Below are 19,747 nucleotides of genomic sequence, written 5' to 3' on the forward strand. Positions count from 1 at the left end.
TGCTAATGTAATCATCTGAAACATTATAAATACCACTGCAACCATGCTAATGTAATCATCTGAAACATTATAAATACCACTGCAAGCATGCTAATGTAATCTTCTGAAACATTATAAATACCACTGCAAGCATGCTAATGTAATCATCTGAAACATTATAAATACCACTGCAACCATGCTAATGTAATCATCTGAAACATTATAAATACTACTGCAATCATGCTAATGTAATCATCATAAATACAATTGAAACATCATAAATACTACTGTAACCATCATAAACACCACTGTAACCATCCATAAATACCACTGTAACCATCCATAAATACTACTATAACCATCATAAATAACACTGTAATCACCATAAAAGCACTGTAACCATCCATAAATACTACTGTAACCATCATAAATAACACTGTAATCACCATAAATACCACTGTAACCATCCATAAATACCACTGTAACAATCATAAATACTACTGTAACCATCATAAATACTACTGTAACCATCCATAAATACCACTGTAACCATCCATAAATACCACTGTAACCATCATAAATACTACTGTAACCATCCATAAATACCAATGTAACCATCATACTACTGTAACCATCCATAAATACCAATGTAACCATCATACTACTGTAACCATCATAAATACTACTGTAACCATCATAAATACCACTGTAACCATCATACTACTGTAACCATCATAAATACTACTGTAACCATCATAAATACCACTGTAACCTCCTTGAATACTACTGTAATCATCATAAACACCACTGTAACCATCATAAATACCTGTGTAACCATCATAAATACCACTGTAACCATCATACTACTGTAACCATCATAAATACTACTGTAACCATCATAAATACTACTGTAACCATCATAAATACCACTGTAACCATCATAAATACCACTGTAATCACCATAAATACTACTGTAACCATCCATAAATACCACTGTAACCATCATAAATACTACTGTAACCATCATAAATACTACTGTAACCATCATACTACTGTAACCATCGTAAATACCACTGTAACCATCCATAAATACCACTGTAACCATCCATAAATACTACTATAACCATCATAAACAACACTGTAATCACCATAAAAGCACTGTAACCATCCATAAATACTACTGTAACCATCATAAATAACACTGTAATCACCATAAATACCACTGTAACCATCCATAAATACCACTGTAACAATCATAAATACTACTGTAACCATCATAAATACTACTGTAACCATCCATAAATACCACTGTAACCATCCATAAATACCACTGTAACCATCATAAATACTACTGTAACCATCCATAAATACCAATGTAACCATCATACTACTGTAACCATCATAAATACTACTGTAACCATCATAAATACCACTGTAACCATCATACTACTGTAACCATCATAAATACTACTGTAACTATCATAAATACTACTGTAACCATCATAAATACTACTGTAACCATCATAAATACCACTGTAACCTCCTTGAATACTACTGTAATCATCATAAACACCACTGTAACCATCATAAATACCTGTGTAACCATCATAAATACCACTGTAACCATCATACTACTGTAACCATCATAAATACTACTGTAACCATCATAAATACTACTGTAACCATCATAAATACCACTGTAACCATCATAAATACCACTGTAACCTCCTTGAATACCACTGTAATCATCATAAACACCACTGTAACCATCATAAATACCTGTGTAACCATCATAAATACCACTGTAACCATCATACTACTGTAACCATCATAAATACTACTGTAACCATCCATAAATACCACTGTAACCATCATAAAAGCACTGTAACCATCATAAATACTACTGTAACCATCATAAATAACACTGTAATCACCATAAATACTACTGTAACCATCCATAAATACCACTGTAACCATCATAAATACTACTGTAACCATCATAAATACTACTGTAACCATCATAAATACCACTGTAACCTCTTTGAATACTACTGTGACCATCCATAAATACCACTGTAACCATCCGTAAATACCACTGTAACCATCATAAATACTACTGTAACCATCATAAATAACACTGCAACCATCATAAATACCACTGTAATCTCCTTAAATAATACTGTAATCATCAAAATACTACTGTAACTATCATAAATAGCACTGTAACCATCATAAATACTACTGTAAACATCATAAATACCACTGTAAGTGGCAATTTAGTCAAAAATGAGAAAACTGTAAAAGAAATGTGCCTTATATACACGTATTGGCAATGCAAGCTGTCCGGCAAGTTTCACTACATAGGTTATCAGGGGTATTTCTGTATGCAAATGAGAAGCTAATGAGGAGTCTTGTTTTAAAACAACCAAACTCTCTTTGTGCTTGTCATATTAAAGTGGAGAGGTTGTCGTGAGCATGTCCTTGAAACTTGAGTCCAAAGTGGCGTATACAACAGATTGTTTATTTACATCAAATTTGAACATGTGTTGCGTGACGACCCCTCCGGTTTAAGACATAGCAAAGAAAAAATAGATCACAAGTGAAAGGATGTCCAAGTTATCACATTTTAAACAAACAAGATGGCCGCCAGTCGACCATATTTGATCAATTTGCTAATTGAATTGACATGTACATGTATCCATTTATGACATGCTAAATATCAATGAAAATGATACATGGTGACAGAGATATAGTAATATGGCCAAAAATAAAAACAGCTGTTATTCGGCCATCTTTGATCTGCTTATGAAACATTGTATGATGTATGTGCCAAATACGAATGAAAATGTTACATAAATCTTGCAAATATAGTAGTAAGGCCAAAAAGTCAGATGGCTATCAATCCGCCATCCTTGATCCGATTTTGAAACAAACTGTCATGGACATGTATCCTAACATGTATAATCTATGTACCAAATATGAATGAAAACTGACAAAGCATGTCCAAAATACAACATTTTCAAACAAGCAGCCTATCGGCTGAGATAGCTCCGCTGTTAGCAATGCACATTTCAATTAAAGAACAGAAGATATCATTAGAAAATGAACGATATGTATAGTATCAAGCAATGGGACTTGCTGTTTTCAACAAGAATTCAAAAATATTTTAAACAAACAAGATGGCCGCCAGTCGACCATATTTGATCAATTTGCTAATTGAATTGACATGTACATGTATCCATTTATGACATGCTAAATATCAATGAAAATGATACATGGTGACAGAGATATAGTAATATGGCCAAAAATAAAAACAGCTGTTATTCGGCCATCTTTGATCTGCTTATGAAACATTGTATGATGTATGTGCCAAATACGAATGAAAATGTTACATAAATCTTGCAAATATAGTAGTAAGGCCAAAAAGTCAGATGGCTATCAATCCGCCATCCTTGATCCGATTTTGAAACAAACTGTCATGGACATGTATCCTAACATGTATAATCTATGTACCAAATATGAATGAAAACTGACAAAGCATGTCCAAAATACAACATTTTCAAACAAGCAGCCTATCGGCTGAGATAGCTCCGCTGTTAGCAATGCACATTTCAATTAAAGAACAGAAGATATCATTAGAAAATGAACAATATGTATAGTATCAAGCAATGGGACTTGCTGTTTTCAACAAGAATTCAAAAATATCACTTTTTACCAAAAATTACAAAAATATTCATCAAAATTAGAGAATTAAAGATATCATTACAAAATGAACAAATCTGAGAGAGGTCCACATGTAGTACCTATATATGTAATATCAAAGCAATTGGACTTGCGGTTTTTAACAAGAAGTCGAAAATATCACTTTTTACCAAAAATGACAAAAATATTCACCAAAATTAGAGAATTGAAGATATCAACATGAAATGAACAAACCTAAGAGAGGTCTACCCAAGGTACATATACACCAAGTATCAAAGCATTCAGGCTTGTAGTTTTCAAGAAGAAGTCGAAAAAGTAAAACATTGACACGGACGACGACGGACAATCACTCATATGATAAGCTCCGCTTGACAAAGTCGACAGCGGAGCTAAAAAACAAGATGGCTGCCAGTCGGCCATTTTGAATCGAATCGCTAAACCACTGCATGTGCATATGTCCCACATAAAATACTAGGCACATGCAAAGAATGAACGAAATCGATCGGACGGATTCTGAAATATGACTCCAGACGAACAGATGGACGCACGGAGACCGAATTATAAGTCCCCGTTTTCAGACTTCGTCCGAACGGGGATAAATAAAGTTGCCTTAGACTGAGTTTCAAACCCATTTTTTCACTTTAGACAAATATTTTATGCTTAGAAACATAAAAATTAACAAGTCATTGTCAATGACACGTCCCCGTTCCGTTCATCTTTGAGTGACATATACATTCAAAGCAGATCATGACCGAAATGCACCTGCATATGTACAACACATTGTACTAAATCTGAACAAAATCCATCCATCCATGCATGACTGAGATCTGGTTCCGGAATTGTGAAAATATGTGATTTTAATGCATTTTCGGTCTTAAAATGGCCATCATTCAGCTATTGTTAAGCGGATCATGAAACAAATGCACATATCTATTTGTGACATGATGCACCATGTGTGTGTGAAGTTTGAACTTGATCAATCCAGACATGTCTTGGATACGGATCCAGAACTGAATCCAGGTCCTATTATGTTTAATGTAAGTACCAAATTTGAACGAAATCCTTCCATGCATAACTGAGATCCGGGTTCGGAATGGTGGAAATGTGCGATTTCAATGCATTTTCGGCCTTAAAGCGGCCGCCATTTGGCTATCGTTAATGGGATCATGAAACAAATGCACATACATATTTGTGACATGATGTACCTTGTGTGTGTGAAGTTTGAACTTGATCAATCCAGACATGTCTCGGATACGGATCCAGAACTGAATTCTTTAAAACAAAATGGCCGCCAGTCGGCCATTTCGAAGTTGATCTGGAAAACAAAATGACGTGCATCAAGGTCCTATTATGTTTAATGTATGTACCAAATTTGAATGAAATCCGTCGATGCATAACTGAGATCTGGGTCCGGAATGGTGAAAATGTGCGATTTCAATGCATTTTCGGCCTTAAAGCGGCCGCCATTTGGCTATCGTTAATGGGATCATGAAACAAATGCCCATACATATTTGTGACATGATGTACCTTGTGTGTGTGAAGTGTGAACTTGATCAATCCAGACATGTCTCGGATACGGATCCAGAACTGAATTCTTTAAAACAAAATGGCCGCCAGTCGGCCATTTCGAACTTGATCCGAAAAAAAAATGACGTGCATCAAGGTCCTATTATGTTTAATGTATGTACCACATTTGAACAAAATCCGTCCATGCATAACTGAGATCCGGGTCCGGAATGGTGAAAATGTGCGATTTTGATGCATTTTCGGCCTTAAAATGGCCGCTATTCGGCTATCGTTAATCGGATCATGAAAAAAATGCATGTGCATATGTCCCATATAATGTGTGATGTATGAGTGAAGTTTGAACATAATCGGTCCATGCATGTTCGAGATACAGGTGATCACGGACGGACGCACGGACGGACGCACACAGGGCAAAACATAAGTCCCCGTTTTCGGACTCCGTCCGAACGGGGACTAATAATATTGATGTACCAATAAATGATTTTAGACAAAAAAAGTAGCAGGCATTTCACAGGCACTTTAATAATGCATTTGATATAGGTAATTATATTCTACTTACCAGATCATATTCTTTCTCTACTCTAATAAGCATCATTTTACGTCCTTTATCTGGAGCCACCTGCATATCGATTGTCTTTACAGCATCAGTGAACTCAACCATACGCAGTACACGTCCAAAGTCAGAAAGCACACTCATTTGGCGGCCTGGACCAAGTTTCACTTTAATTGCACGCTCTCTTTCTTTGCCACGCCATTCATTTGCTGAAAATATCAGTAATTTGAGTTTCATTCAAGTATAAAGAATCATCAAAATATGGATAAATATCACATGAATTCATTGCAAGCAGCAGAAGTTTAGCTTGATATGCATAACAAGCCATGCATGGCATAGTCCCTGTTAGTTATCAAATTTAAGATATATAGTTTTGTTTATAGTAATATAGTTCAAACATAAACAAGCTGATGCTTGATTATGTTGATTTTCTAACATTAAAATGATTGACTTTCTGTCATCTTGTATCTGATCATACAACAATTACTTGTCCATATTGAGAGATATTGCTCTAGAGCAGCATTAATTAAAACAAAATGGCCAAACCAAAACATATATCTATGACAGGATGTATAATGAAAATATAAAATTAGAACATAATCGGTCAAAGCATTTCAGAGATATGGGTCTACACCACATTCATCTAAAACAAAATGGCTACCAGTCAACCTATTTGAATCCGATCTAAAAAACAAAATGAAATGCAACAGGGACCCATATTGTCTAATATATGTACTAAGTTTAAACAAAACCCATCTGTAAACAGCTAAGATTCGGTTCTGGAATGCCAGAAATGCTTGATTTTAATGATTTTTCAGCACAAGGCATGTCTAAGATAAGGTCTTGACGCACACACAGATGCGGCAATCACGGTCGCACATAGGTCAATCTGTGTCTGAATAGGAACTAGTAAGTACTTACTTATAAAGATCCTTTCATCTGAATCCATTTTGTTAGCATGTTTCTTGCGATCACCAGCTCTGATGGTCTTCATAGCAGCATCTTTCTTCCGGCCCAGGAAAAACAACAACAATATACAACCTAGTAAGAATACAACAAATATTACCTTAACACAAATATCATGTATACTTTAGAACAGCTATAACAGAACAGTGATTTTTACTATAGATTGTATCTTCGCAGTTTTTATTACTTTTACGTGCTACGCAATGAAGTTAAAAAAAATGTATTAAAAATAATATGTGAACTCACCGATTGCAAATAAACCAGATGCAAAGAAAGTAAGAATAAAAGATGCTTCACTTCCAGAGAAATAATCAAATGTTTCAATCTCTGTACACTCCTCCATATCTGTCTGATTAAGTTGATATGGCTGTTCACACTTATCACCTGGAAATTATAAAGTAAATCTACTGAAGGAAATGTAAACATTAAGAAAAGCATATCTGTGCAAATTTTATGTTAATATTAAGGTGGTTTTCTCCTATTAAAAAATACTCAAAAATTCTCAAAATCCAGCATGACTTGGGTTAGGTTAGGTTGGGTTACTGTATGTACAAAGTTCTGAAATAAACATATATGGTCACTGAACCAGGTTCTCCACAAAACACCCTTAAAATTGCATTTTTTGAATAGTTTGCATCTTTCTGCATCCATAAAAATGTTAAATATGAATGAGGTACATGTATGTGAATCATCACACAACAATTTTTGAATAATTTGGTCATTTTTTTAAAAAGTTTTAATGTTAGTGAAGCAGTAGTAAAAACTCTACATTGTATTGATATCCTACAGAAATATTAATATAGGCACCCAATTCTAGACTAAATTATATTGAATATTTTGGTGTAATCCAAAAAAAAAAGAAAAGACAAATGCTTAAAAAAAAATTGAACTTGCATCTGTATGTTTCGGTGATTCACCCTTGTAGCAAATTTCATGAAAATCGATCAAAACGCACATTCTTTTGACAAAAAATGGCAAAAAGGGCCATAAAGGCCCCGGAATACCACTTTCATGTACATGAATAAAAAAATTAAAAAAAAAGTACCTGTGTAATATCTGTGACATCACATGTGTATCAAGTTTGAATGAATTGGTTAATGCCCAAAATAGCAGAGGACAAACGAATGCACCAAACCAAGTTACAATTGTATAAGCCCTGTTCTGGCACATCAGTGTTTGGAGGGGGCTGAAAAAACACTTCCAGTTATGAGTCACCTTCACTTGTGTTAACAAAGCGACTGTCAATGATATTAAACTTACCAGCATAGTGATGAAATACATCTTTCTGTATATCATCTTCAGAAATTGAACTACTTGTTTTAACAATGATGTCATATAGAGTAATACTATTTATCTCAGCTATCTCTTGCTCTGTGAAGAGACTAAATAAACAAACACATCAATGGGAAGACTTCTATACATGTTAATAAATGGCATGTCATGTTTCAATTAATACAACTCACAAATGCCACAACTTTGACTTTTTGCCAAGATACTCAGACTTGATAGGCTTTCAACTAAGTTTTACTGACAATACAACCTAAATAACAAATGTGAATCTGAACATACTTACTTGTTTTTACGATTTTCATACCAAAATCTGTCTCCATCTCTAATTCGAATAAATTGATCTAAGATTATTGTGTGAAACAATTCACCAGGTCCATTGATGTCAGTTTCCATTAGACCACCAGTCCAGATGTCTAACTTGGTAATGTCATCGTCATGCACTTTGGCAAGTCTCTCAACAATCTAATCAACAAAAACAAACAACATTATATTGCATGTTAACGTAAGAGGGGGTGTCATCTATATGTATAGTTACAAATAAATTGATTAGAGATTTAAGAAGCGCTCCCATGTGAAGTGATTCTAGGAAGTGTTCCCATGTGATGTGATTCTAGGAAGTGTTCTTGTGTGATGTGATTCTAGGAAATGTTCCCATGTGAAGTGATTCTAGGGAGTGCTCCCATGTGATGTGATTCTAGGAAGTGTTCCCATGTGAAGTGATTCTAGGGAGTGCTCCCATGTGATGTGATTCTAGGAAGTGTTCCTATGTGAAGTGATTTTAGGAAGTGTTCCCATGTGATGTGATTCTAGGAAGTGTTCCCGTGTGAAGTGATTCTAGGAAGTGTTCCCATGTGAAGTGATTCTTGAAAGTGTTCCCGTGTGAAGTGATTCTTTAAAGTGTTCCCATGTGAAGTGATTCTAGGAAGTGTACTGTGTGATGTGATTCTAGGAAGTGTTCCCATGTGAAGTTATTCTAGGAAGTGTTCCCATGTGAAGTTATTCTAGGAAGTGTTCCCATGTGAAGTTATTCTAGGAAGTGTTCCCATGTGAAGTGATTCTAGAAAATGCTCCCATGTGATGTAATTCTATGAAGTGTTCCAATGTGATTCTATGAAGTGCTCCCATGTGATGTGATTCTAGGAAGTGTTCCCATGTGAAGTGATTCTTGAAAGTGTTCCCGTGTGAAGTGATTCTTGAAAGTGTTCCCGTGTGAAGTGATTCTAGGAAGTGTTCCCATATGAAGTGATTCTAGGAAGTGTTCCTATGTGAAGTGATTCTAGAAAGTGTTCCCATGTGATGTGATTCTATGAAGTTTTCTCATGTGAAGTGATTCTAGGAAGTGTTCCCATATGAAGTGATTCTAGGAAGTGTACCTATGTGAAGTGATTCTAGGAAGTGTTCCCATGTGATGTGATTCTAGGAAGTGTTCCCATGTGATGTGATTCTAGGAAGTGTTCCCATATGAAGTGATTCTAGGAAGTGTACCTATGTGAAGTGATTCTAGGAAGTGTTCCCATGTGATGTGATTCTAGGAAGTGTTCCCATGTGATGTGATTCTAGGAAGTGTTCCCATGTGAAGTGATTCTAGAAAGTGTTCCCATGTGATGTGATTCTATGAAGTTTTCTCATGTGAAGTGATTCTAGGAAGTTTTCTCATGTGATGTGATTCCATGAAGTGTTCACATGTGAAGTGATTCTTGAAAGTGTTCCCATGTGATGTGATTCTAGGAAGTGTTCCCATGTAAAGAGATTCTAGGAAGTGTTCCAATGTGATGTGATTCTAGGAAGTGTTCCCATGTAAAGAGATTCTAGGAAGTGTTCCAATGTGATGTGATTCTAGGAAGTGTTCCCATGTGAAGTGATTCTATGAAGTGCTCCCATGTGATGTGATTCTATGAAGTTTTCTTATGTGAAGTGATTCTAGGAAGTTTTCTCATGTGATGTGATTCTAGGAAGTGCTCCCATGTGATGTGATTCTATGAAGTGCTCCCATGTGATGTGATTCTATGAAGTTTTCTTATGTGAAGTGATTCTAGGAAGTTTTCTCATGTGATGTGATTCTAGGAAGTGCTCCCATGTGATGTGATTCTAGGAAGTGCTCCCATGTGATGTGATTCTATGAAGTTTTCTTATGTGAAGTGATTCTAGGAAGTGTTCCCATGTGAAGTGATTTTAGGAAGCGCTCCCATGTGATGTGATTCTAGGAAGTGTTGCCATGTGATGTGATTCTAGGAAGTGTTCCCATGTGAAGTGATTTTAGGAAGTGTTCCAATGTGATGTGATTCTAGGAAGTGCTCCCATGTGAAGTGATTCTATGAAGTGCTCCCATGTGATGTGATTCTAGGAAGTGTTCCCATGTGAAGTGATTCTATGAAGTGTTCCCATGTGAAGTGATTCGAGTAAATGTTCCCATGTGATGTGATTCTAGGAAGTGTTCCCATGTGATGTGATTCTAGGAAGTGTTCCCATGTGAAGTGATTCTAGGAAGTGCTCTTATGTGAGTGATTCTAGGAAGTGTTCCCATGTGAAGTGATTCTAGTAAGTGTTCCCATGTGATGTGATTCTAGGAAGTGTTTCCATGTGAAGTGATTCTAGGAAGTGCTCCCATGTGAAGTGATTCTAGGAAGTGTTATGGTGTGAAGTGATTCTAGGAAGTGTTCCCGTGTGATGTGATTCTAGGAACTGTTCCAATGTTAAGTTATTCTAGGAAGTATTCCCATGTGCTTTATAGAGACCAGCTTCTAATAAGCTCATTTCTCCAAGTATGAGTAAATTAACAACTTTTAAGTACTAGTAGTCAGTTAACAAGTTCTTTCATAGTAGCATTTCAATGGGATTGACGTACTAGCATGAATGGGTTGAATTTATCAGTGTTCACTGATGACATCATCTGACTGGCCCTTAGAGCACATACAAGTTGTTTTTATTGACAGAATTTATTCATAGATCTCAAATTTCATGTACAGAGTGTCAAAAGCCACACTTCTGCTCCCCTTTAATGATCTGCTTCAAAAAAACTGAGATAAATTGTGTATCCTAAACAACAACAAATATAGTATTAACTTTGCAGAACATTTAGCTGATTAAGATTGAATGGAGTGTTTCAGGTTTATTCCCGATCATGAAAGTGGGCATGTATTGCTTATGTTCAAATTGATTCATAATTGTATCTTTTCAAATTCGGGGGGATTAAATAAAAGTGAGTTCCAATCTAAAATTCCAACATGTCCTGTTTGTAGCTGTTGCACTGTTTTAAAGATTTGCAATGTCCCGGCAGTCACCAAAGTGGTTTTGAATCAGAGTTTACGACAACGATGTCTAGTACTGAAATTAACTATGACACAACAAATTTATGGGAAGCTCACAGTCACAATTCATTACTGAAAATCCAAATAATCAATAGATTAGTTCATTGCTAAAAAGAAATCTGACTTGTCATGACGACGACCACTGTGAAATTGATGTATAATCCACTTCAACTATTTTTACTTACTAGTAAAATGTAAAAATAAATTGAATAAATATATTAACAATCATTCTTTATTCCATTCAAAACTGTTAAATGTTTGTGGTTTTCCATCCTTTATCGCGACTTCAGTGATAAAATGCATGGAAGGCAATGTGTTTTTTGGCATAAGAAACTATGGGTAATAATACAGCCATATATGGCGTTGTAACCCAGCAGGCATATACAATCAGCTGACTTTCAGCGAACCACTGATGTAGTAACAACACGTATTTGATGCAAAATGACAGTTTGATCTCTGTTTAAAAACAATGTATATTTGCACTAACAAAACTGACACAGGTAAACAACAATAATTTCATAATTGCCAGTTATATTTTCCCAGGGATTGTGTCCACAACATCCATGTACAAGTTCATATTTTTAAATAAATTTTACACATTCATACATATATGTGTAATCAAATAATAACTCAATGCTGCAATTTTATGATGCTGTTATGCTTTAATAGACAGAGGAGTTTTTTCTATTTTTTATTTATTTAACTTTATTGAATTAATATATACAACTCTATCAAGTTAATACTTACATCATCGGGAAGATTTGGATTGATATCCCTGAAATTTTCTCTTTCTGCAAGATTGTATTCTCTCCTTGCTGTGTTATAATCAGGCAGCCCATGATCACGTCCTCGTTGGATATTCAATGCCATTAAATCACGTCGAGAAAACTCCAGAGGACCAAATACTTTGCCTATAGTGTTTTCACAAGAACATTATAAAATTATGCTTTTTATTTCAGATTATCAAGACTTGATTCAGAAAAAGCAGACAACCAATCATGGATGAGAAAACTGTCAAAGTATGTAATGCAGAGCAAATAAATTAAAAATACATAGTATATTACTGTAGCACCATCACATGATGCTACTACAGTAATAATATTATATAAGAAATTTATAACAGACTGAAAACTGCATTTTCAGATGCTTTTATTTTTGCTAAGATCAATGACTAAATGGTCAAATATATTATTTGGTATTTTGATATTAAAGTCACTGCACAATGAAATTCAAATCGTTTCTTTTGGTACATAGCAATTAGTATAAGTTTCTGAATGTCTAATTAAAAAGATGAAACAATTCAGCTACAACGTTGTCTCACCATCAAACTTACTGCATATTAATACCATTTGTAATATATTATAAGGTTATTATGAAGACACCTCAAAGTATGCACAAAGACAGTACAGCTGCAGTATCGACTGACGCGTAGCGGAGGTCGATGCGACAGCGTACTGTCTGAGTGCATACTTTGAGGTATCTTCGTAATAACCTTATTATTATTCATCTTTTCCCTTCAAGGATACATCATGGAAATGCCGAAATCCAAAAAAATTAGAACAGAATCACTGAACTTCTTTGTATGGAGTCTGGTCAAATCCTGGTGGCAGCCATGTTTGTTTTTATTATTCAAGGACGCTTACGCACATAATCATTCCATATTTGGAATTTGCATTTCCAAATATGGTAGTATGAAAATACCCTGTAAAATACCGCAAAATTACCGCACGCTGTAACTTATGGCGTTACGGTGACAGATGTATAATAATATACGGTTATTACGAAGATACCTCAAAGTATGCACGAAGACAGTACAGCGGCTGTATCGACCGACACGCAGCGGAGCTCGATGCGACAGCGTACTGTCTGAGTGCATACTTTGAGGTATCTTCGTAATAACCTTATTATTATACATCTTTTCCTTCAAGGAAACATCATGGAAATGCCAAAATCCAAAAAGTTTAGAACAGAATCAGCGAACTTCTTTGTATGGATCAGTCAAATCCTGGTGGCAGCCATGTTTGTTTTTATTATTAGAGGACGCTTATGCGCGTAATCATTCCATATTTGGAATTCGCATTTCCAAATATGGTAGTATGAAAATACCCTGTAAAATACCGCAAAATTACGGCACGCTGTAACTTATGGCGTTAAGGTAACAGATGTATAATAATTATCACCTAATATCATTTGCTTATACAGCTGATTGATAAAAGTGATGTCATGGGTTAGCGTACTATCCATGAATCAAATGCGAGTATATAAAACATCCAATGATGCCACGAGTATTAACCAGCTCTATGATTTAGTGATATCAGGTGATAACCTTTGTATTACATGACCAACTATAAAACACAGCAAAATTGCCATGGGTAAAATAATTATTTTCCACACTACACTTACAACACATATGTTAATTTATCCTAAATGAATATGATGTTGATGTGTGCTCGTGGACACCAATGTTTCTGATGATTATCACAATTACTAGGAATTCTTAGTAATGGTCAATGGAGATGAAAAAATAAAATATAACACCCAGTTAGGTGCCTTACCTCTGAGATCTTCTGTAATGATATTGTCTTCCCTTTCACATATCTGTGATGCCATGCCCATTAGGAACTCATCAATATCTGTTTCCAATATTGGCAACTGTCGAAGTAAAAACAACCAGAATTTATTTTGATTTTGTGTACATACTTACATGCACAGTCTGTCTGATGATGTGCTTTAACTCACATCTTGTCTGCTTAGTAATGTAATGTAAGATTTTTAAGATTAGGATATGCAAATTTTATAACCATGTACGGTAATATGCAATGAAAATTCAGCGTTTGAAATCGGTTCCATTCGATGTTCGTCAATCAAACATAGTTCTAACCAATAGCATCACATATTGCAGTGAAAACTCAGAAATGTTTGATTGCATAGACTGATATAAGTTAGATTATTGTCCAAATTAAACGCACATATTACAAGATTTGCAAAAACGATCTCAGATGAATACAAAAAAATTCTCCGGCTTACGAATTTTAATTAGATTTTTTTTTTTAGAAATGTAGGTGTCTTATGCAATTTTGTGACCATAATGCATTTCATGTGTATTTCTTCAATTTGTGTGTGAGCTTCATCACAAATATTACAGACTTGCATACACAAATCTTATAAAATCTTGCTAAAATTACAGACTTGCATACACTAATCTTATAAAATCTTGCTAAAATTACAGACTTGCATACACTAATCTTATAAAATCTTGCTAAAATTACAGACTTGCATACACAAATCTTATAAAATCTTGCTAAAATTACAGACTTGCATACACTAATCTTATAAAATCTTGCTAAAATTACAGACTTACATACACTAATCTTATAAAATCTTGCTAAAATTACAGACTTGCATACACTAATCTTATAAAATCTTGCTAAAATTACAGACTTGCATACACTAATCTTATAAAATCTTGCTAAAATTACAGACTTGCATACACTAATCTTATAAAATCTTGCTAAAATTACAGACTTGCATACACTAATCTTATAAAATCTTGCTAAAATTACAGACTTGCATACACTAATCTTATAAAATCTTGCTAATATTACAGACTTGCATACACTAATCTTATAAAATCTTGCTAAAATTACAGACTTGCATACACTAATCTTATAAAATCTTGCTAAAATTACAGACTTGCATACACTAATCTTATAAAATCTTGCTAAAATTACAGACTTGCATACACTAATCTTATAAAATCTTGCTAAAATTACAGACTTGCATACACTAATCTTATAAAATCTTGCTAAATTTATACAAGGATTATGTTTACCTGAGGATTCCAAAATGAGTTGCATGTTCTCACTCCCTCATGACCACCTTGATAATTTGGTACCAAATTACTTTTGATAGTTGTTTTTCTAAAATCGCAACTACTATTTCTGTAAAATAAAATGAGCAATCAGTCAGAAAATGAATTTTACACAATTTCCATGTAATCAATGAAAAAAATATTTGGTTTATATGGATCTTCAGAAGCACCACCACTAAGCCAAAGTAATTTATAGTCAGATGCCCAGACAAAAATTGTTTGTCATTTTTCAAAGAAAATGAGTTGATGGCCATCAAATGAACTCATACAGATGTTGTTTGTTGATCATCACTAGATTGAGCTTTTTTCATCCACAGTATGTGTGGTAACATGGTGATAGCAACTGTACTTTGTCAGATCACTGCATAACAACGGTTTAAATCAAGATGGGAACACAGATTACACTGCAACTTGATTCTCAAGACACAGCTTGGTTGGTATCAATGCAATCATTTTTGTCATCAGTTTGTTTGTTTGTTTGTTTTTACTCCAATGAGGTTTACAAGTGTGAGATGTAAAATCAGGGTCCTACTATTTAACGCCCGGACACGCGAGGGAGTGTCCGGGCACGCGCGGAGGCGAACAGGGGGGAATACCCAACGCGCGGGGCAGCGGCAGCAATCCTTGTACTGTATAATATTCGTTTATGCTCAAAATTTGAACCGGAGTGGCGAATTCGAGCAGCTATCCACACTTTTTATGATCGACGCCCGGGCATTCCGGCGAGTCGAGTCCGCCATGTTGTTTACTAATTTTGGTTAGCGTTTAACAATAGGACAATACCATTCGATCCATGGGGGTGACAGTCCTACGAATGTGCCGACATTGTCGAAGGACAAGGACAGGAAAGGTTTGTGCAAGTGTGGCGAGACTCCCGTAGTTACGCGGAAATTATTTACCTCATGTGAAAAAAAAGCATGTTTCTCATTGTTGTGCTATATTGTATCGTATCATGGATCTAGGTAGTCCTGCGTACAGTCTATGGAGGTACGCCGGGCTGTGGTGGGGTCGTCTATCAACCAAACGCGCTCCCGTACACACAGCACTGTATTCAGGGCTAGCATCCAAGAGCTTTGTGGTTGTGTTATAATGTTACAATGTGAAAACAGACAACCACTCAGCCATAATACGTATCGAGACCAAACATAATTTGTCGATAATCGAGTGTTGCAAGAAAAAGTGAGATTGTCGCAAAATGTAGCAAATCGTTTTCAAAACAGTGCCGCTAAGAAAGTCTCGCTTTGTTTGCGCCCACTGTAAAACATGTATAGTAAACAAACCGCCCTTTTAGAAAATATTTTTATTAAAAATAAGTACAAGTCAACTAAAACGAAAATTAAAACATGTATAGTAAATAGACAGACACCCCGCCCTAGTGGAAAATATTTTTATTCAAAATTATTCAAAGTACAAGTCAACTAAAACGAAAATTAAAACATTATTGTATAGTAAATAGACAGACACCCCGCCCTTGTGGAAAATATTTTTATTCAAAATTATTCAAAGTACAAGTCAACTAAAACGAAAATTAAAACATGTATAGACAGACACCCCGCCCTTGTGGAAAATATTTTTATTCAAAATTATTCAAAGTACAAGTCAACTAAAACGAAAATTAAAACATGTATAGACAGACACCCCGCCCTTGTGGAAAATATTTTTATTCAAAATTATTCGAAGTACAAGTCAACTAAAACGAAAATTAGTCAATAACATACCTTACAGCCCTGGTGCCAATGTCCTTGTTTTCGAATTCTTAACTTGTTTTCGTTGACCCGGTTTCCTGGCAGTCTTCGCGGTTTTTGGTACTGTCAGCGCTCCGTCGGTTGATGTTACAGTCTTTTTTCTTCGTATATAACCTTTTACAAACTTCTGAAACAGTTGTTGCTTCTCTTCTTCCGTTTTCTGGGTCCATACGGCGTGTTTCACTCTGTGCTTTGCCATCCACGGTGCGAGTTCGTAGTTCCCTTGACCATAAAGTGCGTGTCTAATATCTAATTGCTGTACCTTTGCGACCTTGTGTAATCTGTCAACCAAGTCGGGGAGTTTCAACGTCTTCCAATTACTGCTAAGCTTCAAAATATTGTTCATGCTCTCACACGCGTTGTTTTTCCAATCCAGGGGCACCCATTTGTTCGTTAGTCTTGGTCGTAAAATGGATGTCTGAAACTTGTCTGATAGTTTATGAAAATATGGAACGAATGCCGGCAAAGATAAATTATACTTGTCTAACAGCTCTGAAAATTTCAGGTCGAATTCTTCTTCGGTTTCGCATTTAATAAGCCCCGTTGATCCAAACATATCTTTTCGCGTGTCTTTTGGAACTTTCGCGTTGGCACCAACTTTGTTTGATAAATGTCTTCCGGCGTTTTCTTGTAGATGTCTGCAGCATAATACTTGATGTGGCGATGAAAAACAGTCGTTTATAGCTTTGGTAAGAGCGGCCTCTGTATTGTTAGTTATTTTTTACATGTTTTTAGAAAGTATCACTTTATTGAACTTTTCATCAAAACCTCAAATACAGGATACGACAGCAATAAAATTATATTCTACCGTCGACGGTAAAGTCTGTGTGACTTGCGCGTTTTGATTATAAACAACATAAATCCTAGCTAACGAAATTGACAATGCTATTATAAACGTGTTTTTCGTTGTCGCTATAATGCAGTATCAGAACTCCAAGTTAAAATATTAACGGGGAAGTACAATTGCGCATGCCTCCCATTAGTTCCAAAGAACGGCATTATCACGTCGGTATGTTCAATGGTCCACACTGAATACAATGGCATAACACTAATAGTTTTGAAAAAAATACATTAACACGTCGGCAAGTTCAATCGTTCACACCTAAGACAATGGCATAACTCCGTAATAGTTCTGAAAAAAAACATTAACATGTCGGCAAGTTCAATCGTCCACACCAAAGACAATGTCATAACTCTGTAATAGTTCTGAAAAGAAGGTGTTATCATGTCGGCAAGTTAAATTGTTCAAAGTAAAAGCAACATCATACACTGATTTAAAAAAAAAAAAAAACGCCGATAGCACACGGGTTTGGAAAAGATCGATCACGGGGCGTGTATACAGAAAACTACTGGTATGTAGCTCGCCAACTGGGCTTGGGATCTCTCCATCGCGTCAAGTGGTCATTCGTTCGCAAACGTGAATTCGTACAGCGGGCGATGAACTAAACTTGACCTTTCGATGTGTCGCTTCCAAGGCGTTGTGATACTCTCTTTATTACTACCTATATTTAATAAAAGTGGGAACGTCATTCAGTTTCATTGTTAACGGCAGGTTACACTAGCGCACCGGAAGCATGTGTGCGAATAGAGGTCATAGCCGTCGCATCGCAATTTTATAGTAGCTCACATACCGGACTCACACCCTGCTCGGGGATCATGTGGTCCGTGTTACGAGCCCGGCCGTTACAAATTGGTCTGGGATCAGCTTGTAAATAATCTACTGTAACTATACACTGCACAAACAAACTACAAGAGATTCCATAAAATAGAAATACAAGGTGGAGTTTATCACGCCATTAATTTATTCAAGACCTTTTGTTACCTGTTACAGCTCCAAACAGAAACAACAAATGCTTTGTCTCTCGACGCAACTCGCCCTGGTTATGTAAATGTTTTCCCTTACCATCAGGCTCCAAGCCGGAACAAATGACAACCTTTTTTTCTGAATTACACAAGTTCATCATATTTGGTATGTCATGTTTATTTGAAAAAAAAAACGTGCCTTGCTTGGGTTGAACCACGGTTACTAAAAAATAGTGACCGTGGTTGAACTGAATTAGGGACAGTGTATGTTCCACCCTTTGTTGTAGTTGTACAATAGAGTGTCAATCACAGCTGAATACGTGTCGCGGCGTCAACCTTTGAAATATGTGGACGAAACATAATATATTCCGTACGCTATACTGTGCACGAGATTGACCAAACTCTGTGTTTTCGACAAGAGGTATAAACCAGGTTTACCGTAAACTGCGTGTACAATAAGAAATTTACCGCATGCTGTAAGAGTGGGGACAGGGGGTGGGTGACTGGTACAGGAAATAAAAAAGGCATCTTAAGTTTTTACAGGAAGTTACCATTTACAGTAAAAAAATCGATTTTTACACTTAAAGATATATTTGATATTTTGTGTTTAAGAATCTATATTGAAAGCTTAATGTGGAAAATGCTTTATACATTTACAAAATATACGATCTTTGTACAAATCATGGATGAATAAAACGGTTGATTACATTTTAAATCTTGTCCATGGCTACGAATATATGTTTTCTATTTGTTTGAATTACATTACAAAGTATAAAAACATTGGACGAAAATATCCCCTCTGTACCGTACACGAGATTTACCGAACTCTGTACCGTTCACGATATTTACCGTATACAAACTTGCACTGCAACAGGAAACACAAAGACGTTAAATTACGATATTCTTAGGATACCGACTTCATTGCAAGTGTACGTAGCATTGTCACCTGCATACAATACTGTGTTTACGGGGACACATAACAATGAGAAAACAACATGAGGTG

The 19,747-nt window shown here is 35.6% G+C and overlaps 1 protein-coding gene across 4 annotated transcripts in view; it reads right to left on the bottom strand.

Moving 5' to 3' along the window:
* The window catches only part of LOC102804119 (dual oxidase 2-like), a 52,620-nt gene that overhangs the window by 13,401 nt on the left and 19,472 nt on the right, over positions 1–19,747 (bottom strand). For all 4 annotated transcript variants that reach the window (XM_085507246.1, XM_085507245.1, XM_085507244.1 and 1 more), the window contains 8 exons: positions 15,158–15,266; positions 13,881–13,977; positions 12,073–12,236; positions 8,301–8,479; positions 7,988–8,109; positions 6,974–7,111; positions 6,683–6,802; positions 5,768–5,970 (listed from right to left, as the gene is read on the bottom strand). In XM_085507246.1, the coding sequence (XP_085363372.1) occupies positions 5,768–5,970; positions 6,683–6,802; positions 6,974–7,111; positions 7,988–8,109; positions 8,301–8,479; positions 12,073–12,236; positions 13,881–13,977; positions 15,158–15,266 (1,132 nt within the window). The remainder of the gene's footprint in view (positions 1–5,767; positions 5,971–6,682; positions 6,803–6,973; positions 7,112–7,987; positions 8,110–8,300; positions 8,480–12,072; positions 12,237–13,880; positions 13,978–15,157; positions 15,267–19,747) is intronic.

This window comes from Saccoglossus kowalevskii, chromosome 13 (assembly GCF_978046115.1).
Source record: "Saccoglossus kowalevskii chromosome 13, keSacKowa6.1, whole genome shotgun sequence".
In the NCBI taxonomy this organism is placed as follows: Eukaryota; Metazoa; Hemichordata; class Enteropneusta; family Harrimaniidae; genus Saccoglossus; species Saccoglossus kowalevskii.